This window comes from Embiotoca jacksoni, unplaced genomic scaffold, assembly GCF_022577435.1.
Source record: "Embiotoca jacksoni isolate LCO1_2020_lvr unplaced genomic scaffold, fEmbJac1.0.p SCAF_3, whole genome shotgun sequence".
In the NCBI taxonomy this organism is placed as follows: Eukaryota; Metazoa; Chordata; class Actinopteri; family Embiotocidae; genus Embiotoca; species Embiotoca jacksoni.
The window spans coordinates 7089830-7113554 of NW_027185381.1; the positions used below are offsets into that span (position 1 = coordinate 7089830).

The window sequence follows — 23725 nt, forward strand, 5'->3', positions numbered from 1 at the left end:
AAGAAGCTGGTAATATCATTTGTTTCCTCCATATTCAAACTGTCAGAATGAAACACTGCAGGAGAAGAAGTTCTTCATCGACAGATGAGAAACAACTTCAAGAAAAAGTAGAGAAACTCAACGACCGCAGATGTTTTCAAAAAATATGAAATCAAAGTGTCCAAATCTCAACCCACCTGATTTATGGAGATTTTGGAGCGACATGTTTAACAGACCATCATCAACAAGAGAATATATTTTGGGAGAACGGTGCTCTAGAGGTCAAACACCTTCCTCACACTTTATGTTGGTCTGTCCTTTGTGTCGCCTGTTTTACAGAATAATATGAGGAGCATGTCATTAAAGCTCCTTCACTGCTGTGATTAAAGGGGAATTTCAGTTCTCTGCAAACTAAATTAAGTGTTAGAAACTCAGTATAATCATATTTTTTTTTATAACAACATAAGAGTTTACTATTGGAAGAGGATTTAGATCAGCATATTCACTTTTTCTTTAAAAAAAAGTTCCTGCTTTACTTTTTGGACTTTTAATTGCAGCAATTACAGAGCAAAATCTTTTCAAAGATATAATTAATTCAGTGAATGTGTCCTGGACTGCATAAATGACAGAAAATGGATGACAGAATGATCCAATCATCTTCAGTAGCATCTACAGTGAGCTTCCTGCTGACGCTACAGACAGTGACAGTGTTGTCAGTTGAAACTACAAGCTGCTCACGTGTGTGTGTGTGGTGAACACGTGTGTGCGGTGAGCACACGTGTTCACCACACACACACGCTAACGGGTGACGACGGGTTGTCAGTTGAACTCCGATTCATTGGGGAGGTTACAAGGAAGTCGACGCAGCTCCACAGCGTGAAGGGTTGGCTGCCTGTCTGTGAAATAATTGACTTGTGGAAACATGCTGACATGATGAAAATCATGAAGGTCAGGAAGCCAACAGGACTGACGGATCATTTTGATTGACAGCCCAGACCTTAGTAAAAGTTAAAGACTCGTAGGTCAGAAATCGTTCCTGTGGGAATCATTTTTCATCTTAAGTATTTGTCTCGCTGGATGTAAATGAGGTCTGTTTGCGTTCTAAAGTTTCAGGGATTCATTTCATGACTTTCTTGTGTTGAACAAACGTAGTTGAGCGTAAAAACGTTTCTCCACGTTTCAGATGAAAGCGTGAACAAAAACAAATCAGTCAACAGAGAGCTCTGTAGGCTACAAATGTCGTTTTTATTATTACTTTAAATAAGGTCTAAATAAAGGGACTAAAGACATGCTCGTGTGACTTCTTCCATTATCAAAAATATGGTATGGGGTGATGTCGGCAGCAGAAATCTATCCAGGGAGGGAAGCGTGCATCACAAGGTGAGACGGCTGTAGAGTCCATTCATCTGAAGACAGAACTTTGAAACGAGTCCCACCATCGCCACGGACGGTGTCGGATGTCAAAAGAGGGGAGGGGTGGGGGGGGCAGTGATTTTTAACCAAATGTCACATTCAGAAGAAGAAAAAACGTTATTTTTTTCTTATATAAAAACTGAAAGACCTGGATACATTTCTACTTTGCCCCCCATGTTTTTACTACAGAAATTAAAAAGCAAAAAGACATAAAGGAACACACAAAGGGGGCAAAAAAAAACAAACAAAAAAAAAACAGCTATTGTATAATCAACTCCCTTTGGTAAAAACGGTAATAAATGGTCTTGCATTTGTCTTTTTCATATACATACTAACTTTAGCCATTTATCACTAAAGTCCACAGTAAGCTTGGAAAGTATTACTAGCACAACAACACAGATCTGTCATAAAAAGTCTGAGACTATATACAGTGTATTTACAACATGAGCGGCATGTGGACAGTCCTCCCAGAATTAGACGTACGTGTGTGTGTGTGTGTGTGTGTGTGTGTGTGTGTGTGTGTGTGTGTGTGTGTGTGTTGGTGTGTGTGTACAAGCTGGTGTATTGGCGGAGGGCATCTTAAAAAGGTTGACTTCCAGGGCGGCGAGGATTGTGTTTGTTAATAGAACTATATATAATATATATACACAACACATACACTGGAATACATGTCAGTATCTGACATTCACAAGCTATACAATTTTACAGTCTGAGACCAAACAGTGTTGTGAGGCTAATATTTTGTTGTTGTTGTTTTTTTTTGTGTTTTTTTTTTTTTACATCAGATGCAGCAGCGCTATGTTAACCCGACAACACAGTGTGGAGCTCAGGCACAGTTTCTAATAACGCTGCCATGTGTTTTGGAAAAGGAAATACGACCCTCTTTCCGTCTAGTGACGATACATGATTGTGATTTGGCCGTTAACGCAGGAATGTCTGAACCAGACCTCTCAGACTTTTACCGAGCTCCCTCCAAACCTTCATTCTGGGGGGGGGGGGGAACGAAACATTTTCCTCTTCCTAAATAAGTGCACTTGTCCATTGTATTGTTTTCTATGGATAACACTTTCATAAAAGAAATCCCTGTACGATTGATTTCGATGGAGCTCTTTACTGTGATGGCTTCAGACGAGACTGGTCAGTGGAAAGCTCAACCGAAGCTCAGTTGCGATAAAGTACAAAAAGCACCACTCTATCTCTCACAGGCTCACTGCTAATGTCGCAAAGCCCCCCGTCGGAAAAAAAGGCTCGAGGAAGTTTGGGACGTGGCTCCGAGTGCTGGTGAGAGCTCAGGTCTGCGACTGGAACACGGCCATTCCTAAGTTTTGGCACCGAAGGCCCTGCGAAAAAAATGGGCCCAGCTAAAAACGCTGGTAAAACATCAGTCATCCTGCCGCCCCGGGTGCAACACACACGGTAGCTAGCTTAATTGTGCTCCCATGTTGACCTTTAAAAAACACATTTCTAAGCCCTCATGCCTACCTCTACTCCTGACCTGTTTGACACGAGACCAAACCCCCCCCCCCCCACCCCCACAAGTCAGTCTATGTCCCGTTTCTCCCCGCGGCGCCGCTCGGCTACGGCGCCTTGCTGGGTGTGCTGTATTTGACGCGGTACTTGTTGATGTTCCTGAAGTGAAGGACCTCCGGGTGGCGGCTGGTGGTGCAGGGCAGCAGGCCGTCGCGTCCTTCGCCCATCAGCCACTTGTTGGTGTCGGCGTTCATGTCGCGGGTGACGTGCTCTTTGACCCACGAGTCCACCCGGGCCTGGAAGCGTTTGTGCAGGCGCGTGCTCACCCTCTCATGTGACTGAGGAAGGAGGCGTTCCAGACATTAAACGGCGCTCGGCGAGTGGAAAATGACTTTTACAGAGAAACGTCATATTCAAATTAAATGCAAGTAACTCCACAAGTTCAGTACATAAAGGAACTCTCGGACTAAACTGGATGCAGTGTTCTCTGACTGCATCAGTACCGTCTTTGTATTGGAGCTCCCCCTACTGGTGACTGAAAGCAAAACCACAGAGCTCAGCTGTGATGTGCAGTTTGTTACTTCTCGGTTAAAAACATGAAAAGGCTCAAATCTAGAAACACTGGCTGTGGTCACACGCACACGTTTCAGACTGGAGGTTTCAGGTTGACTGGAAAATGTGTGTGTGTGTGTGTGTGTGTGTGGGGGGGGGGGGGGGGGGGGACAAGAAGGAGGTCTGTCATCTGTTCAGCAGAGTATCTGCCATCATTGTGTTGCTCTTTACAGATGCATGCCGGGTGTCCAATACTGTTCAGCTCTTAAAGGGGTTGAATCAAAAACAAACTCAGCTGCGATCCAGTTGAGCTTGGAAACCGCCATTGTTTGGAAGTGTTGGAGAAACACATTTAAATCAAGACGGCGGAGATGCAGAGAGAACGCAGCCAGGAAGTGATCGGTTTCATCGTGTTCATGCTTGCTGATTATCTTTAGATTGTATCGTAAAAACATTTGAACTGCCCCTCTGCAACCTCGACATTTCACTTTGGGCCTGTTTATTCTGACGGAGGCCTGGGACACACTGCCTGCGAGGCGTGTGCGTTACCTGTTGCTGCGTGGCGTCATTTTATTTCGCCGTCCATAAAATATACAGGGAAATGATCTGTGATCACATTTGTACTCCATAATCACAGCAGAAACACAGTTTAGGCTCTAAACATGTACATGACGGTACTCCGCCGCCTCCACGGAGCGTTCCTACTCAGTTTGAGCCTTTGAAACATTTTGAAGTCATGTACGGCCACTGTAACGTCACAGTGTTCAGAGGTTTGATACAGTCTCCTAAAGGAGTAATCTGACATTTAAGGATTGTTGTTATATTATTATATTAGGAAACTGATATAAATGATATAAAACTGGAACCATTCGAATTAAGCCAGAGAGTTAACTTAACTGAGTATACTAGAAATGAGGAAACAACTATTTGGGCTCTGTTTAAAGTAAGAGACATTTGGCTGCCAGCACCTGTAGAGCTCACTTAAATAACCCCTTAAATAACAAACAGTTTGCTCTACCCCTGTAAATACAGGAGCAGCATAATATAAAATGATCTGGGACATAAGATTGTCTGTTCTTTAATCCGGATTTATACTTGATGCAAGGGGTTAAATGCAGGTTAATGAGTGTTTGTACTGATCACTTATTATAAAAAAAAAGAAAAGAAAAGGTCTTATAAATATATAAATATTTGACCTGGATCAAAGCACGTATATTTACATGCTTTGAATAGAAGAATGTGTATGTGAGTTATTTTGATGAAACACTGACGTGCAGGTTTGAAGATGCTTAACACAAGTTTGGAAGAACCTGCTGAAGGACTCACTGTCATGTTCAAATACTGGATTTTTTTTTCTTTCTTTCTTGAGTCACAGAGTTTTGTCCGTCTCAGCTCGACTGGATTTGAGACCAAATGTTTCCAAATGAAAAATGCCTGCATCTTTGCAGTGTTTGTAATCAGAGTAGAGCAGCATAGCACGATTATTCTAAACAACTTTCTAGAATCTTCAAATCTTTTCTGTTTTTGCACAAACACATTAAAGCAAAAACTGATCATCTTTTTTTTTTTTTTTTTTTTTTTTTTTAAAGGTAAGACTCAACACCCCTTAAATAACAAACAGTTTGCTCCACCCGCTACCCTGTAAATACAGGAGCAGCGCAAGAGAGGAATATATCTGGCACATGAAGCAAGACAATAACTGGAGCTCAGTGAGGCCCCGAGAACACAGAAGCTGTTAAATACCTGGTGAGCTCGCAGCAGGGCGGTGCGTCGGTACATGTAATCCTCCGACTTAAAGACATACACCATCTTGTAAGAGTTGAGTTTGAACATGCACTCCATCTTCTCCTTCTCCAGGGACTTCTTGCCCCCCTCGCACGCCTCCTTGTCCAGCTGCTCTCGGCCCTTCTGGTACTTCCTGATCCGTCTCAGATTCCTGGTGGAGAGCGGAGAGACAAGCGTGATGAGAGCCGCTAGTGACGGCCGGCGGGATGCGTTCGTTTGTTAATTTCATCAAATGGACTCATGTTGGACTTTCAAAGGACGAGGTGTCTCAGACGGCAATGATGTGACAATTCACCTTGGAAGGAACACGGGCTTCTGAGCGAGGTGCTCCCTCAGCTCAGGGGTGGTGGAATCTGGGTTCAAGTAGCGTCCGATGTAATCAGACCAACGCTGCAAACACAAACCAAGCACAAGTTCAACACACAGATTAGACACATAAACACTGCACCAGTATTACCAAAAGGTTGGCAACAGGTCCTTACTAGTGTTTCCACTCCAGCTGGAAAAGTGGACCTTCTTACTAGACAAAATGTAAAAACAACGACACTTATTTACTGTATATTAATACCCCCATATACAGTAAACATGAAGATAATACTGCTTGTTATGAAATAAGCATGTAAATGACCAGTTTAACCCTGTTCTGAACTGAAAAGCTGGTACGTGTAATATGATATAAATAAGCCCTACTGTTATTATCAAAAATATTTTTTAAATACTTTGCACAACTTTTTGGCTCTTTGGCAGGTTACCAGTCATCATAGAGGCTGTTTGATTAAAACTAAAGTGGATTGTAAAAAGCAGATGAGGATATTTACTTGCAGTTGAAGTTCATAATTATAATGCGAATTATTGATGAGAAACCTCTAAACCGGGCAGGTGAACAGTTTCTTACCTCGGCCTCCATGGGCTCGTCCGAGTTCTCCTCCTCTGTGTCGAGCAGCTCCACAGTGAGCTGAACTAACCCTCTGTTTCTCAAAAACATCACCTGAGGAAGGGACGAGTGAGAGTGAAGTTTATCAGCGTGTTCGATGTTTAAAAAAAAAGAATAAAACAAAAAAAAGGATGGATGGTCCGGACGTCCTGAGGGCTCTGAGGACTGGACAAGCAGGGCCCTTGCCGCAAGTTCTCGTCTCTTGAAATCAGAGGTTTTCAAACTTTTCAGACCATCAGATCTTCTACCACCGAGTATCGATGTACACTTCCCACTGCAGATACCAACATGTTTTCATAAAAACAAATTTGCTGATTTAACCACGCAATGGCCTCAGAAAGGATCAACGACAACAACATAAGGCTACTTCCTGTCACTAAAAATCATCAGGGCTGCAGAAACATCTGTTTTTATTCGACCTAGTAACCATTTCAAAATTTCTGCTTTAAAAGCAAATCAACGGCTGAGGAGTCAAGTACTGGAATCACTGCTCCAAATAATTTCATGACTGTTTTTAGACTCACTGTATTTCACACTTCAGGGGAAAAAAAAAGACCAAGTTGCGTTTTGAGGAAAATCTCTGACGTTCCTTCTCCATCCAACTGGAGAGCACTGATGTCATTTTTCAATCCAAAAGTCGCCGTGGGTTGATTTGGTTTTAAGCCTTCATTTTCTAAACTGGATCTGTATTTTTCTTTTTTGACAAAAAGGGCTAAATGTTCAAAGTGAACCGAAGCTCTCAAAGTGGGTCAGGAAAAAAAAAAAAAAGGTGCTTTTGGGTGGCAGGTGGCCTTCAGCAGCTTTACACACTGTCGGAGCTAACCGAGAGCAAGTGACATGACAATGCTTGTTCTATTGTTGTAGGTTTGATTGGTGACTCAACCTCTACGACACTCTCAATTCAAAAGAAAGTTTCATCGAGTACAGATAAATTACTAAGATGAAACCTGCAACACTGCAGTTTACCTGCTTTGTGAACTCTTGTCACTCCTCGCCGAGTAAAAGGATCAAAATCTGACCCTAGTTCTTTCTCTTAGCAGACCTGATGCATCACACTCACATGTTTCAGCAGAGCACATCATTCAGACACGTATGGGGCCAAAGATTAGTTTGAAATGAGTCAAATAAGGTTATCTAATATGAGATTTAAGCCGAAACAGTGTGTGTCTATCTACTGAGTAAGTAAAGGCGCCGTATGGTACAGAAACGCTGTGGCTCACTGACGCTGATAACATTTACTGTTGCATTAATGGTATGATGTCACATTATGATGTAACATTGCGCTTAATGTTAGTGTGGGTGTAGACTAGGTGTCAAAATTTGGTACCGCATGACAAGGATTTTTAAAATTGCAGAAACTCCTAAAGCAATTGAATCTGTGCCGTAAAGCTATGAAAGTTCAGTACCCAGCTGTAGTAAAGGTGGGACATGAAGGAACCACTCCTGTAGCGATGTGGAAAATTACTTATAAGTACCTTTCCTGAACTTTAAATGAAGCAATTTCCAAACTTCAGTAAAATGATTCATCTCCCATAATCACATGCCTTGAGCTCAATAGGTGTTCCGGTGACCTACAAAAGTGTGACCCTTACCTTGAAGCTGTTCTCGTCAGACATGAGCTGCTCGGCTTTCCTCTGATAGCTTGCCTCTGCAGAGCTCCTTGAAGTCTGCGTGGCGGTGGTTCCTCCGCTGGCTGCGTTGGCGCTCTCGGCCAGGTAGAGGTCCGTCACCTGGACGCAGATCTCGTCACTCACGATGTGCTGGAGCTGGAGGGAGAGAAAGCGTCGGATGGTAAATCACTAATATTCCAACACAAATCTGTAGGCGGGAGGCTAGATTCTTACCTGCCGGACGATGCTTTGGATGAGCTTGTCCATTGTGAAGGCGATGTAAGCGTGAATGGTGAACATTTCCCTCAGCGAGTCCTCGTACTGAGAAGCCTCCATGTTCCCATCCAGCAGATTCCTCACCATCTCCAAGAAGGCGGAGTAGTAATCTTCCACCTCAATGTCCACTGGAGGGAAGAACGTTTTGAAAACACACACGAGAGAATCACTTTTGTTGTTTTGAATCATCAGTTCCACTAAAACCGAAGATAAAACTATTGATCCCCTTTCCGTGACATGTCTATATTTGCAATGGGCCGACAAAACCTTACATTATCTATAGGAGTAAAAGGAATGAGAATTAAGTGTTAAAGAGCAGGACATTTCATATCAAATCAACATAAACAATCTGACGATTTCTGCTCTTTTCTAGGGGTGCACAATTAACGGTATCAAAATCAAAATCGTGATTCCCGTCTCATCTCATTTCTGAATGCGAACGATGCCGCGTTTTCATTCGGGATATCAGCTGCATCAAAACAAGCGCTCCTATTCTCTCCCTCGACAAATGACAACGTGGCGTTACGTCACTTGATGCAGAACACGCTGCTAAATAAATACAACTTCATTGTTTTTATGTTCACTATCTGTTTCATGAAGCTGCTGCATTTAAGCTAAGAGGAACGTTCTCTTTCTGTTGATGTGCCAGTGTCTTGCCAAGTTCTGCCTGCCCGCTGAGAACTGCATGCATCTCGCAGGCCCGCGCACAGCTACAAGAAAAAATTACAAGACATTGTAATGATTTAGTAAAAATAGCAGGCCTACTGTTCACAAATGATGTCATCTTCTCTGTAAGGTTTATAAACGATGATCAATTGTGCTGATAAAACCATTTGGATTTGAAGTGTCATTATTGAGTGATGAGGGGTGAATGCATTTTTCCGGAGAAGTGATTGTAGCTGCTGACAAATGCATCCACTTTTATCTCAGCTCAGGTCATAAGAAAATGTGTGAAATTCACACTGTTGAGACAAAAGGGCCCAAACTATGAGAAACATCTGGTGAGGTGAATGTTTTTCTCGGCTGGTAGGCAGAACTCAGCATAACACCGGTCCTGTATCAGCGCCTCCATTTTTCGTTTTATTCTGTATCAGGTAAATAAGTCGGTTGTTACTCACTGGGCTCCTTCAGTCTCAGCTGAATGGCTGGATTGTCATTCTTCTCCTTCTTGAGCCCCAGGACTTCCCTCTCCCAGTCGCGCTCTCTGACTTCCTCTTCGATCTGCCGCTCCGCCTGCCCGTACAGCCGCAGCAGACGCGAGCACAGCGTCTGGTGCAGTCGCAGGAAGATGTACCAGTTGTTGTTGACGTAGAAGAGGTTGTAGGCGTCGTCGCAGCCGCGCAGCTTCTGTGCCGGCGTGTTGCTGAACAGCAGCTTGGACTTGGTGGGGCTCCCGCTACCGGAGACGCCGTTGTGCTTTTTGGACGCTCCTTCTTCCAGGTCCATCTCCTCTTCCTCTTCCTCCTCCTCCTCTACGTCCGACAGCTCGCCCCGCTGAGAGAACAGCATGTCGGGGATGAAGTGGTAGATGATCTGCTTGATCTTGTACTTGTCCTCCTTCTGAATGCTGGTCTGCCGCTTGACGTGGTGGATGATGAGCGCTGCTGCGTCCTCCAGGATCTGGCTGTCCTCGTAGGGCAGGGCCAGGTGGGGGCCCATGAGCGGGGCGGCGTTCTCCTCAGACGCCTGCTCCTGGCGCTGCAGAAGAGAAAGAAGACCATGTCAGATTGTGGATGCACAGAACACTCGATTCCGTGAGATGACAACCTGACAAATATCAGTCTCTTCTAAAGCAATTTACATGATAGAAAAACTTTCACTTGTTCCACCACATTCTAGAGCTACAGCGGGGGGGGGGGGGGAAATGACCTCATCATAGATGCTTTCGATTTCATTCAGCAGGGACTTGGACCGAAGCACTTTGGTGTCGTTCTGTTTGAAGTTGATGCCTTGATGGTCGAGAGACTTGAGGTAATACTTCTCGTTCTGCTCCCTCCAGATCTTGTTGAAGCCTCGTTGGGCTTCCCGCCACTCTTCCTCCTTCGTCTTAAACCTGGTTCAACAGAAAAGCCGAATCAGCGAACGGGCACAGACAAATCTCTGAATGACAAACTAGTTACTGTGGATCAGATACAATACATAAACAACACAAGCATTTCATTTCAGTCCGCACTCTAACATTGTATTTACTTTTCCTTCCTGTGTAGATTACTGGCTTTATAAACTGTGGTTCATAACCTCAGTTCGGGCCCCAAAGAATCTGGTGGACACACACATTTAGCACGTTATCTAAATCGAGGGTGTGTGAATCTAACGCAGTTGTGTTCGTGTGTGCGTAGTGTGTTCAACTCATAGAACAGCTTTATCTTAAATGAACAAACATTTAATGAATGAAAATAAGGTTTAAAGAAATATTCTTTTAGTGTGTACCTTTTTAACACGATGGGGACAGAGACAGCGGGGTTTTTCTTCAGGCCGTCGATGATGTCGGGTGCTTTGTCTCCGTATATCCTCTGGATGGCTTTGCGGTGAATGACATCCGAGGAGCCGCCCAGCGTGTTGTCTAAGCGGAACTTGGCCTGCTCCTCCGCAGACATGTGGGACAACTTCCGCTGTACCGTCTCCAGGACTCTGATGGTCGCCAGGTTGGTCTCCAGCACAACATCCAACTGGGTTAGAGAAGCAACAGCTGCTTTGATATCATTCGTTGTGCGAGCTGGCTCTTTAAGTTTCATTAAAAGGCTCATAATGTTCATTTAATCTACAACTGTTTGCCACATTGTCAGTTTGTCCATAGTATCTTAAAAATTGAAGGCGGGGCAAACGTGGTTAACCTTCTTACCTCAAAGCGCTCGTCCTCACACCTGTAGATATGCTCCTCGTACTGAGTCTTTTTGGAACTGACAAACGTGGAGTCTTCAGACCAGGAGGGGAAGGAGACCCAGGTGTCATTTAAGACCTGGACACAGCAGAAATATACAATGTGTCATATTCAAGCTGCTTACTACTATGGAGCTGAACTCAATTGCAATGAGGATGAGATGCATGCAAATCTTTCTCATTGTCCACATTTACACATTTTTGGTTTTGGAAATTTTTTGACTGAATAGAGACAAAACAACAGGAGAGGTGTATTATAACTTTCTCGATGTCTCCTCTTCTTTGTAATTTCCTGTCTCACCTCTTTACAAAGTGGAGTTCTGCCAGTACACTTGGGCTGCTGGTAGCTTTTGGGCAGGGCTCTGTAACTGGAGCCGAGTCGCTTGCAGGAAGCATAATCGATCTCCATGGCGATGCCCTCCGTGGCTCGTTCCTTAGGGTAGGTTTCGATGTGGGACATTTCGCGATACCCCAGAAAGTTTTTGAACCAGTTGAACAGCTCGGGGAATTTTCTGTTTAACAAAATTGTGTTAAAAGAAAAAAACTTATTTCATGAGATATACAGGTTACCGTAGAAACACTCTTGACCAACGTTCAGGGAGATGACAGAGTTACTCACCCTAAAAAGGGCAGCACCAGCTGCACCAATTCAGCCCTGGAGATCACCTCCTGATTAAAGATGACCAGACAGCGCAAGAAGTTGTCGTAGGCCTCTGCACTTCGCAAGGCTTTTCGCACCTAAAACAAATTTCGTGTGTCAGGGTACTAAATACATAAAAAAGTCTTTTGGCATAATTCAACTTTCATAAGTTTCATAACTGAATAGATTGCACTGATTGAGTGTTGTCATTATTTTTATTAGCAAGTTCCAAAGGAAAACCTTCAGATTTTCATTATTTTCTCTTCTTTCTATGATTCTATTTATATTTGATTTTCAAGGAATATTTTTCACACGCACTTAAAGGCAACAGATATGTAGGAAAACGATCTATATTATTCTCTTCGGTTGAGTGGGACTATTGACAGTGAATCCTCCGATTTAGTTGTGCCTTTCTTTTTGTAGAATTTACACTGATATTAAACGTTATTTCTTTCATTTACTGATTTAAGATTGCTTTCCTTTTTATTTAGGTTAAAAACCAACACGACACAAACTCACCTTCTCAAAGAACAGAGATTCTGTGCCGACACCATGTTTGCTGGCCTCTGCCACTGAGGAGTCTTTCAAATTCAGTAACTTGGGCTTCTTCTGCAGCGTCACCAAAACGGCCAAGAAAAAACACAGGTAGGATGGTTACAAATCTATTGACCAGAGAATAACAAACAAACAAACAGTGCTTGACTAAAAGCTTCAGCAGTGGGTGAGAAAGTGTTGTATGTACCTTGATGGGGGGGGTGGTCCCTGGAGCGGGATGCCGGCGGATCTGGCAGCCGTTCTGATTGGGCCGCTGTTTGTTGTTGAGCTGCAGCTTCTTGGCGGTACCGCCGTGGTCGTTCCGTACGGACTCGGCCTTCTCGGCTGTGGTCTTACTTAACAGCTGTGGAGAACACACAACACCTGTTACGACAAAGGTGCACGAACATACGTAACAGGACTACAACTGCTGCTACTGCTGGGAAACACCCATAAAAACATTGTGTACTACTAAGTCATAGAGCCATAGGCGGTGGACAAACATTGGATGTCGCAATGTGCTGCAGATCTTAACCACACAATTGCATTATTTTATTTGTATTATTTATTTTTAAAGTTATCTCTAGTTACAGGGCAACTGATGCTGGATTTGTGGGGTTGATCCTATTAGGGAATAAAATAATTCTGATAGATTGGGCAATATTCTTTATGTACACCATATAAATATACTAAAACGCATTTCTTTACGATGATCCCTCATCTATGGTTATCAAACAACTTTGACAAAAATATGCAAGAATATTGGAGGCAGGCTATTTCACAATAAATTGTCCACACTGATATCACTGCACTGAAACTTCACTGGGGATTAAATAAATAAATAACTACATAGAAAAACACAAATGGAGCTTTTTTAAATTTACCTCAAGCATCTTTTTCTGCATTATGTTCTGTAAAAAAAAAAGTTTTCATATTGACAATATCAGCCAACATTTATGCCGATACTGATGTAAATATATATGATAGGCCAATATAATCAGTCATGCTCTACTTCTAGTACACGTGCACACATGTGTGGAAAGTGGTCTATCAAAAGTAATGACAGTACTCACCACTGAACTGTTGGCGTCAGGGAGAAACTGCCCAAACTCGGACAGCAGATCTTCTTGGTTCTTGAAGAGCCTGGCCACCTGAGCGTACACCTCCTGCTCCGTCAGAGCCGGGGTGTAGTTCCCACCGGCCTCCTTAGCATTACGCTGCTCCTTCTGCAGTACACAAACACAAGATATAGAAAAGGTAGGCGCGTATTGGTACAAAAGGACTTCCGAAGCATCACTTTGAGTGTTATGGTCTCAGCGGAGCTGCTGACCTGGTATGTGTGCAGGATCTCCAGGAAAGCTTTGTAGATGTCGGGCTGACCCTGGAAACGGTTCTTGATCTTGTTGACGTAGTTGATGGCGTGGTTGAACTCAACAGGCTGGTTGTTCTGCATGGGCGGGCCGGTGGGGGTCCCGCTGACAGGTGGGTGGAGCTGCATGGGCGGGGAGCGAGGAGAGGTGTAGGCGGGGATGGACGGATTGCTCTGGCTGGTTGGTGTCAACACCTGGGGCTGAAGAGGCTAGAAGATGAAAGAGGTTTTTTTTTGGGGGGGGGGAGTTCGTTAACCAAATGCTTCAGCGCAAAACACTAGACTTTTTCTTTTTTTACTTGAACCAGACTATACAGAGATAGGAATAACAGGAAATGTTGTCCATCCATCGGTTCCCTGTCTCACCTTGCTCATCTTGGCAGGGGTGAGCTGCGTTAGGAGGGGGGGAGCGGTGGTGGTTGCAGCAGACGGGAGCTGGGCCTGGTGTTGGGTGGCTGCTCCCGTTATGGGGATGTTCTGGACTGAGATGCCATGCGGGGTGATGTGGTGGATCTGACCGGGTGTTGTCACGTTGACGAGGTCGTTGGTCTGAACCTCGATCTTGTAGCCTGGGGGCAGGAAAGTGTTGAAGCCCATGATGAGGTCGGGATGACCTTTGAAGAGCTGTGACACTCTGCTGATGACGCCAGGAGTGTCAATACTGTAAACACAAAAACAGACAGAAGGAACTTATATCCTGCTGCACCTCGGATGTGACTCGATACGTTCCAAAGTGTGCAACATTTCAAACATTACGTGGTTGTTTTTTTTTTAACAAAAGCAAGAGCAGGTTGTATCCCATGAACTTTAGATTCTACTGAACAAATGTTTACTTCTAACCACCAGCTGTGACCGTGTTACAGACTGGTTGTTCTTAGCAACTTGAGACTGAAAATATGCTCATTATTTTTATGCAGGAAAAAAACTAAAGTTTTCCAGCAGTGAAAAACCTTTCATGCATTTTGTGACATTGATTTTTGCACTTTGTTGAGTTTTATGGGATTTATTAGCACTACAATTGTAGAAAATGACAGAAATTGCAAGTTCAGGCATTATTTTTAGGAAATAGTAAAGAAATATAAATAAGTCATCTCTTCCTGTGATGGTAAATAAAGTGTACATCACAGAAATAACTGAAAATAGTTCAGATCTCATATTTTTGTTACTTGTAAAGTACTGTAAACTTAAACAACACTGAGCTCCAAGTTACACCATGATTCTTGGGTAAAAAAAAAAGTAATATAACATTACAAAACAGATACATATTACATCCTCTATAAAAAAAATAAAAAAAATAGGTGCGTTTTTGGAGATTATACGAATTTACACTCAATGTATGCACAAAAACAAAGTGTATTGTCTTACAATTGGAGAGCTATATAAAACTCATGTAATTTAAGACATACTGAATGATGAGACTGGTGCAGGGAAGTGTGGTGATTGGTAGCCTGTTTTTCAGGATGAGACCACATTTCCCTTAAACCGCCACTTCTAGTTTTTTCCAGTCAACTGACATGTGGTTTATTTTGAAGACGAGAGGGGAGGTTAGAGAGCCTTACTGAATGTAAATGAGGAGTTTTTCTGCTGATAAAGACAGTTTAGTTTTGAAAAGTTTACTTTGTGCGGTACTGCCTTCAGCAGAGCACTTTTACTGCAGAGAAATTGGAGGAATTTTGCATAAATTGCACGCCCCAGAAAATATTACCCCGATTAGTTGTATTTGCAGTAATTATTAGGATCAGGATTACCTAGAGGAACTTGACAATACTGTATAATGCAAAGAAATTGACAGGGATTTGTGACCTCAAATATGAGTTTTCCTTTGCTATGTATACTAGAACTGCACAATACAAATGAATGGTTCCATGTCGTTGCTGCCCAAGAAGGACCAAAAGAATAAGAACACAGAAAAATTTACATTTTGACCAAAAAACATTGGCTGTGCAACCTGATAACTCACATTATGTGTCTGTAAAATCAAATAGTGCCTCACCTTTGGGACTTGAACTCTTTCATTATATCTAAAAAGTCATTGTAGACCTGAGGCTGATTGCCAAACTGCAGTTTCACTTGATCCAAGTAAGACAAAGCATCTTCCACCTTCAGGAGAGAGAGGAGAGAAAGTCAATTTCAACTAACAATCTGTTTTTCCTCTACATTCAGTTTTGGCAGCAGAGCCCTGATTCTGATTTCAAACTAAATTTTTACACTAATATACAAGAAAATTAATTTTTTAAAAAAGAATAGCAACTAGTGTTTTTGCTCGACTTGAAATATACAATGGCCTATAACTTAATAAAACTTGACACACACATAATAGAAAACAATATTTAAATCCCAATTTCTCTACAGCACAGTTTTGGTTGGTTGGTTGCTGCCATGTGAACCCGACTGAGCCAAACTTCTTTGGAAATACATATCCTCGACATTTGGATCTTTTGCAAGGGATTTAAGCTCATGTCAAAATAAAATGGCCTGACTGACTAACCTTGAGCCTCTGGAACTGCTGCTGACCCTGTGCACAGGCTTGAGGAGCAGCCGTATGGCCGTGGCCTGACATCACTGAGGGCCCATGGGACTGGACTGCCGGGCTGTGGTGGTGGGACCCCCCGTGGACAGCTGGGCTGGGAGTGTGCCCATGTCCGCCGCTGTTCTGGGCCACGGTGGGGACCTTAGGAAAGCAGAGACATTTGATCAACATGACGGCAAAGAGTAAAACTTCAGTTGAAAAGGTTTTGACGCCTGTCACTGTGACTTTGTCATAAAAAAATTATAAAAAAAAGAATCGCCACAGAATGAGAGCATGGCAGTTCATCTTGATAAAAAGTGAAAGATGCTGACAGAAAGTCAAAAACAGAGCCTCAGTCTCTGTATCTGTCAGAGCTGAAGACACTCTAAGAATTAAAAACTCCTCAAAACAAATGTGCGATGGACAAACCTGTACCTGGTATCCCTGGGGGACGGAGTACTGGACACCTGCTGTGGGCTGCATGTTCTCAGACACGGCCTCATACACAGCTGGAGCCGGAGCTGGAGCAGGGGCCAGGACACGATGTTGGAAAGCCTCCGCGTTGCCAGCGAGGCGCCGCTGCTGGGACGCAAAAACAGTTTCCTGATCCTCCAGACGCCGCTTCATTATGCACTCATACTTGAGAGCTGAGAGACCTGGGAAGAAAGCAGCAGATGGAGCTTATTTCACAAAGGTAGACCTCTGTCAAGTTATCAGAATCTATTAAATCAGCCTCTTTGTTTCTTTCAATCATTTCTTAAATAATATGGCAATCATTCTTTTTTTTACTTTTACTGTGAATTTATGGACACACACTGTGCCAGATAACCACTTTTGTTGTTTGACTGAGGCAGAAAGTGTCTACATAGTCTGTGACCATAGATCTAATGAACATCCAAAGCTTTTAGCAGCATAGAAACCAAGGAGTTCACAGGGGTCTACTACGTGGGGCTGTATTGATTATTGACATACGATGGTGCACATGTCAAATAAAACGGTTTTATTTTGTGTCATAGTTTGTAGACTTTTTTTTTTTATATCAGGATCTACACCAAAGTTGCAGTGACAGTCATTGCAGACTGATTTAAGTGTCAGATTACATTTATGTTTAAACTTGCCGGTGTTCTTTGAATACAGCTTTTAAATTGGGAGTATTAGCTGCTTGTTTTAGTTCTGTGATCATAAATTTAAAATATTCAAATTTTGGACTGCTGGTTGGACAAAGGAGGCAGTTTGAAAACATCCGCTTGCAGTTGTAGGAAATTGTAGTCGGCCCCTTTTTTGTGTGCTATTTTGTAAAAAAATAAATAAAAAATAACCAGCAGATTAATTGATCATAAAAACATCACTGGTGTGAGGGAAGTGTGCACCTTGGGAGTACTTATGGAAAGTTAGGACAGCACCCTGAAATGGTGAGGCACAGCTTTGGTTCCTTTTCTGGAGTCTGTCTGATGTTTTGCTTTGTGAATTTTTGCACCTCTGACTGATTGCTTTTCTTCTATGGATAAGAAGGCAGAAAAATGCTTTTGTTAAATAAAGGTTTTCCCTGTGAAAACCATCACACGAGATTTAGGCAGTGGTGGAAGAAGAATTAAGATCCTTTATTTGAGTAAAAGTCCCGATACAACGATGTAAAAACACTATAACAAGTCAAAGTCCCACATGATTTAAAAAAATAATAATAATAATAATATATATATATATATATATATATATATATACGAATATTAACAGTAAAAGTAGTGGTTTGCTCCTTCCGTCTGATATATTTTTACATATGACATCAAAAGATTATTAATACTGAAGCATCAGTGCGTTAGCAGCGTGTTACTGTTGTAGCTGCTGCAGGTGGAGCTCGTTTGAACTACTTAAGATAGACTTAGACTCGTGTGTTGAAATTAACTCTGCTGCTCACACGTAAATGTAATTGAAGCAATATACCAGTATCTTATCTATGATAAACACAACACTCTCAATTGGGCCATTTCACGTCATGCAGAGGATTTGTAAGTTACTATAAAGTAGCATCAACTGGAAATGTTCACGCCTCAAACATGTACTTGAACGAGAGAGTACTCGTTACTTTCCACCGCTGGATCTTGGTTTAAATAAGACAACGAGTAGAAGTATACAATGCACCACTGCACGTTACGTAAAAGCTGCCACTCCCCCCCCCCACCCACCCCGCCACCACCTAATTTCTGTCTTAATGCTACTACTACCTGAGCGAGCAGCTCACTGCTGCAAAAGTGCATCCTGCACTGAATGTATAACGTCCAAGTGTCCGCAGCCAATGAGACGCAGACAGCCGACGTCACCGATGCAACACACAGGTGCTGTGTGGGAACGTGGAAGTCCGTCTGCCATTCACAACTTCCGCCAGACAGAGACAACTTCAAATCATTTGAATGAATGGCGTTTTCGGAGAACAAAAAAAAACAAAACAACAAAGCGAGAAACTCACCAGCTCAGAAGAAAATACCTCCCGGAGCTCGTATTGTCAAGCAAAAAAAAAAAAAAAAAGCGCCACAATGACAAACCGAAGCGCCGCCGCCTGTTCCTCCGACAGTGTTGGAGATCCGCTCACCGACAAAATCCTCTCTGAACAAGACACCGACAAACAAAAGCGAAGCTGCTGTATTGTTTTTGTTTTTTTTATATATATATAAAGATCCAGTTGACTCGGCGCAGTAACGTTAAAGCCACCGACGAGCAAGACGGGAGCTCCGGTGCGCTACATGCTAGCAGCGAAACCCGCCGTCCGGTTCGCGGCCTACAAAAAACGCACAAAGCACCGGCCTCGAGTTACAGCGCGACGCCCGCCATTTAGAGCGCGGCACGGGGAGTCCAAGCAAATCCCACCCCCCCTCGCCCCCCCGCCCCGCTTCCGTTTCAAGCAGGTGAGCGCGGAAAGCGGCCGCCCCGACGGCCCTCTTCCCGAGCGCCGCGCCCGAAGCACGTCCTCGTGTTGAACACCGTAACTTCGTGTTTTCGGCTCGACGGCGGCGGAGAGCTGCCAGTTAGCTCGGAGCTAATGTAAACAACATGGGCAGTCCGACGCCGGAGCGCCGTCCTGGGGGAGGGGAGGGGACGGGAGAGAGGGGGGTGGGGGGGGGGGGGAAGCACATGCAAGCTCGGCACCAGCGATCCGGTTGCTGGAAAAGGCTATCCACAACGAGGACGGACTACCGACCTGCGAGCCTGCTCGTGAGAAGTTGATCTCCGAGGGACGAAAGTGTGAAGACACGTTGGTTCACTTCGAGTGTCTGCTAGCAGCAGGTCGCTAGCAGGCTAGCTGCGTTAGCTCGCTGAATGAACTCACCTCCCGAGCAGCGAGCAGAAGTTCGCAGGTGACGACTTGATAATCCGTTATTTTCGGGTTAACCGCGACACCTCCTGACTTGGGCGAAGATAGCAAAGCAACGTGCGTGTGTGTGTGTGTGTGTGTGAGCAGCAACTTATCAGCGGCGTGTGACTTAAAATAAACAACTCGTGCAGTTGGCTGCAAAGTGGAAATCTCCCCGAGAGAGGAAAACAATCTCGGCTCGGTGAGCTGTAGGAGGGGGCGGGGTTTTCAGACGGAGTCCCGCCCCCGGACGCACGCTATTGGTCAGTTTGCTCAGCGGGACCACAGAAGGGCGGGGCGACGAGTTGGGTTGTGAATTTGAAGTGTCAATCAAGGGTTGATCGGCTCGTTACCGAGCACGCCCATTTTGACTTGACTTGAAGCGCGACAAGTCTTTGAGTGGAGCCTCGGCTACAACATGAAAGGGAAAATGTAACAACACAGTCATGAGAGACCAAATCAAAAGCGGTTTCTCAGCCATTAACGTATTCATAGTTGCAAACCCTGCCAAGATGATGTTTGAAGGAACTAAATAGAGTTTATCTGGTAGAAATGTTACGTTAAGTATATTTAACTCCAGGATGTTTTAACCTGTTTTAGAACATTTTGACCTAACATTTTCAGTGGATGCTACAAAACTGAGCCTTTTATGTTTTGTTTTTATTTTGGATACAACACAGCTGATTGATTGCCACTTTTCTAAAAATAAATCTGAGTTTTACAGCTCAACTGTAAACTGTAAAATTAACAGTAAGTCAAATCAATCAGGAGTTATAACATTTTAATGACAACATAGTACACGAAGATTGGGGTCATATTTATGACTTGATAAAAAATGAAGTCTGGTTCTCTGGTAGTGCTGCCTTTAAACAAGCAAACAATGTTGACATAGTCTGCAATGTTTCATTGAATTATCCCTGTTCATTCAGTGATGAATGCTAATTGAGTCCACTTATACAGCCACAACTTTGACTTGATTTTATCCCCTGGTGTCATTCTGGTGATGTATATATGTATGGCCTGATTAACCTCTTTGGGGACCGCAGGGCAAAACTGTACCGGTCCAAGTTTCCATTAAGTATAGTGCACTCGGTGCCCTATATAGCAGCCTCATGATATTTTACTTTAAGACAAGGAACAGCCAGGAATCCCAAAGTGGAATACTGGTGGCAGGTTTTCAACCTGTTTGAATTATGTTTGGGGGGAAAATGGACAAAGTGAGCATAATATACAAATCTAAAAATAACCTATAAGAGCTACTTTTTCACACTCTCTGCAAAACAGGGCCACAAGATTGTGAAAGAATGCCTTGCATTTTAGGGAATTGGTTTACCAAAAACAAACTGGGAGTTTGTTTTGGCACAGTTGCCAACCTTGTTCAGTTGGTAAAGCAGTTTTACACGTGACGATTCACTTCATTGTTTTTTGCGCCACTCTTTAACCCACCTCGCTTTACAAATAAAACATAATCCATAGAATTTAACTTCTGCTATGTGCCTTTCCATATTTTTTTTTTCTCTGCTTCTTTGAGTGTCCTTTGGTTGTTTTTTTTTTTTACTCCGCTGCAATTTCCCATTGAGATTCATAAAGTAATCCATCCATCCATCCATCCATCCATCCACCCACCCAATGAACGTATTGAGATCTAGCTCCAAAACTAGCCACTTCCTGGATTTTGCTAACACGTGACTTTGTAGGAGGGATTCTGCCTTTGCACTTGGGTCCCTCCCATGGATGGATTATGCAGACGTTGCAGCCAATCACTGCGTGCAACCGTCATTACAAATCCCCAAAAGGTGGAACTTCCAAAATAAACCATCGCCCACGACAGGCGGAGCTGCAAACACCAGCCCGGGATTCCTCCTTCCAGCCCAGGCAGACGATTGTCAGCAGCGACCGTAGGGTGCTGCACACACGCACACGCACACACACACGCAGGGCTCCAATATCCCGACTGGCTTTCCCCACGTAATTTCATGCGTCTTCACAAAAGCCGTGCGCCAACACCGAAAACAGCATTTGATCAAAAATACGCCAAAAACTAAACGCACGGTAAAAGACTTGTTTTCTCGGCTGCTTCTGAAGTCAAGTTTAGTGCAAAAGCACGCCACACAACGCAGAGCAGGCTGTGGAAACACCCCCCCCCCCCTTCAACACCGCGCCACACGGCTAGGGAGATCAACTGGCCCCTGCACACTGTGCGTCGGTCGACGCTGGCTGCACACTCCAAACAAAAGGCTCAAAAAAACGCATCATCTGGTCATTGCAGCTTTAACACAGCAACGGCGGACGCGGGGAAGGAGGGCCTCCGTGGCAAACACGGGATCTTTTCAAGGAGGCAAGACCCGATCCAGTTGCCCTTATTAAACAATGCCAAAGTCAAACGAAACGGGAACTACGGCGTCGCTGTGTGGAAATATCGGCGCGACGGAGCCACGCCATTCTCCGCCTCCCCCTCTTCACTCCCCCCCCCCCCCCCCCCACAAAAAAAAAAAAAAAAAAAAAAAACGCAGCCGAGCAGCCCCATTTTGCCCGCTGAGAGGACCACGGAGCTTAGGACAAATCATGGTTTTTTTTGTTTACTTCAACGGTCGGGAGTAAAATGTCTAACCTGTCTCAGCACAACAACTCCCTCCCCCCAACCGATCCATTTGCAAACAAGCGTTACATGCTCACACAACGCTGCAGACAAAATGTTTCCACTTCCAGACAGCAGGGTGCCTCAGATGGTCACCACACAGCCCGGGGAGACTGTTTACTAGCCGACATAATGACGTCCTGCAGATTTGACCATCCACCACGTTATGTTTTTGGCTGCTCCGTTGCCGTTTACGAGCATAAAAAGACCCCTTCAATTCATTTCAGGTTGCAAAAGGCGCGACAGACAACAACGCGCTTTCCGATTCTTAATAACCATCGCTCGGTTGTTATGGCTGAAAGAGTTTTTATATTATTTAGTTTAAGCAGCTGTTACATACCCAGGAAAAAGACTCCTTACTCCGGATTCGTGTTTGTAACAAAACAGTTGGAGACGCCCCCCTCCGCTGCCATTGGCGCACACTCCAGTCTACGTCACTTTATTTTGAATATCACCCGCTAAAAGCGAGGCAGCGCCACAGACACAGCACTGTCTCCATGAGATGGAATCTTAAGTCCTGCCTGGCACCTTTATCCTCCGTCTTTACACACCAGAAAAAAAAAATAAAAAAAATCCATGGCAGCGGTGGACAATAAAGACCTTAAAGTACTTGTACTTAACTGAGATTTCACTTCTCAATCACTGTATTTCAGAAAAAAAAGTTGGCTACTTTACTCAAAAAATTTCTTCAATGGACAATATTTACTGTGCAGATTAAGACAAAATTGCAAAATATATGATCATCAAACAACATATGCATTGTAATAGGCCACATAAAACTACCTGGCACGTGTAGTAGGTGAAATTAGGGCGACCTCTGTCATAAAGCATCACCAATAATAATACAGCAACATGTATATGACATAATAATATCTAACTGTAACCTAAAAGGGGCCAGTCCACATTTTGAGAACTTCTGATGCTTCAACTCAGGCTTTCAGTATTAATATAAACTGCCAAATACTTTACCTATAATCAATTAATTGACTTGTCTGTAAAATGTTTAATACATATTTTAAGTATAGCATTACAATTATAATTCAAATATAGTTATATCTTTTCTCTTGTTATAAATATAAAATGACTTATCATTAGACTTTGGTTTAACTCAAATAGTTGTCTTTATCTTGAGCTATAAATTTACAAAAACCTTTGCATTTGTAATACTCCATATGCAACCATTAAACTATTTATGGAAAAAAGTGAGGAACACAACATTTTTTAACCATTCCAGAAAATCTCCTCTGTTCAAGGCATTTTCTATAGAACACAATGGTGAAATGAAAAAAAAAAAAAAAAAAAAAAAAAACTATTCAAATATATTCCTCAATGAATGTTGTTTTAACTGAAATGATGAAAAATATACACATAGTGAGACTATTTTCCTGAGATTGACTGACTGTGATTTCAGAATACTCAATTTAAGCATTGATGTACCAGGCTCCTTAATTCAGTCAAAGAAAACCCCACTCATTCTTAAAAATCTTCCTGAAGATCCAAAAAAGTGTTCCTTTGATGAAATCACGTGCAGTGTAAGATTCTGGCAGTCATCTTTTTGTCCAAGGTTATAAATTATACCGTAAATTCTGTTTAGGACTTAGTGTTTGACGTCTGGGAGAAAATTCTCCCACTGATTCTTGAGGCTTTATTACATTGAGCATCACAGTGAAGTACAGTAAGTCTCAGGCAGAGAAACAGAACGTTTTCAGGCACTTGCTCCTGGATTGATGCGGCCATGGATTGAGCCGAAGCAACACAAATACATTACGTAGAATTTTTGTTTCAAAGTT

The 23725-nt window shown here is 43.3% G+C and overlaps 1 protein-coding gene across 7 annotated transcripts; it reads right to left on the minus strand.

Moving 5' to 3' along the window:
• Window positions 1–1200: 1200 nt before the first annotated feature.
• sin3aa (SIN3 transcription regulator family member Aa) lies at window positions 1201–22309 on the minus strand. Of its 7 annotated transcripts, none has more exons than XM_069162438.1 (22): window positions 22276–22309; window positions 16381–16607; window positions 15931–16113; window positions 15436–15542; window positions 13809–14103; window positions 13404–13652; window positions 13147–13299; window positions 12958–12984; window positions 12282–12437; window positions 12059–12148; window positions 11519–11637; window positions 11201–11411; window positions 10862–10978; window positions 10450–10688; window positions 9889–10072; window positions 9138–9717; window positions 7978–8147; window positions 7726–7899; window positions 6095–6187; window positions 5495–5589; window positions 5158–5350; window positions 1201–3200 (listed from the first exon to the last, which is right to left on the minus strand). In XM_069162438.1, the coding sequence occupies exons 2-22, from the start codon at window positions 16576–16578 to the stop codon at window positions 2970–2972; spliced, it is 3864 nt and encodes a 1287-aa protein (XP_069018539.1). In that variant the 5' UTR covers window positions 16579–16607; window positions 22276–22309; the 3' UTR covers window positions 1201–2969. The 7 variants fall into 7 exon arrangements, with proteins under 7 accessions (XP_069018539.1, XP_069018538.1, XP_069018540.1 ...); XM_069162437.1 differs by lacking the exon at window positions 22276–22309 and adding an exon at window positions 19274–19632; XM_069162439.1 differs by lacking the exon at window positions 22276–22309 and adding an exon at window positions 19274–19631 and having other exon boundaries at window positions 16387–16607.
• Between the last annotated feature and the right edge of the window lie 1416 nt (window positions 22310–23725).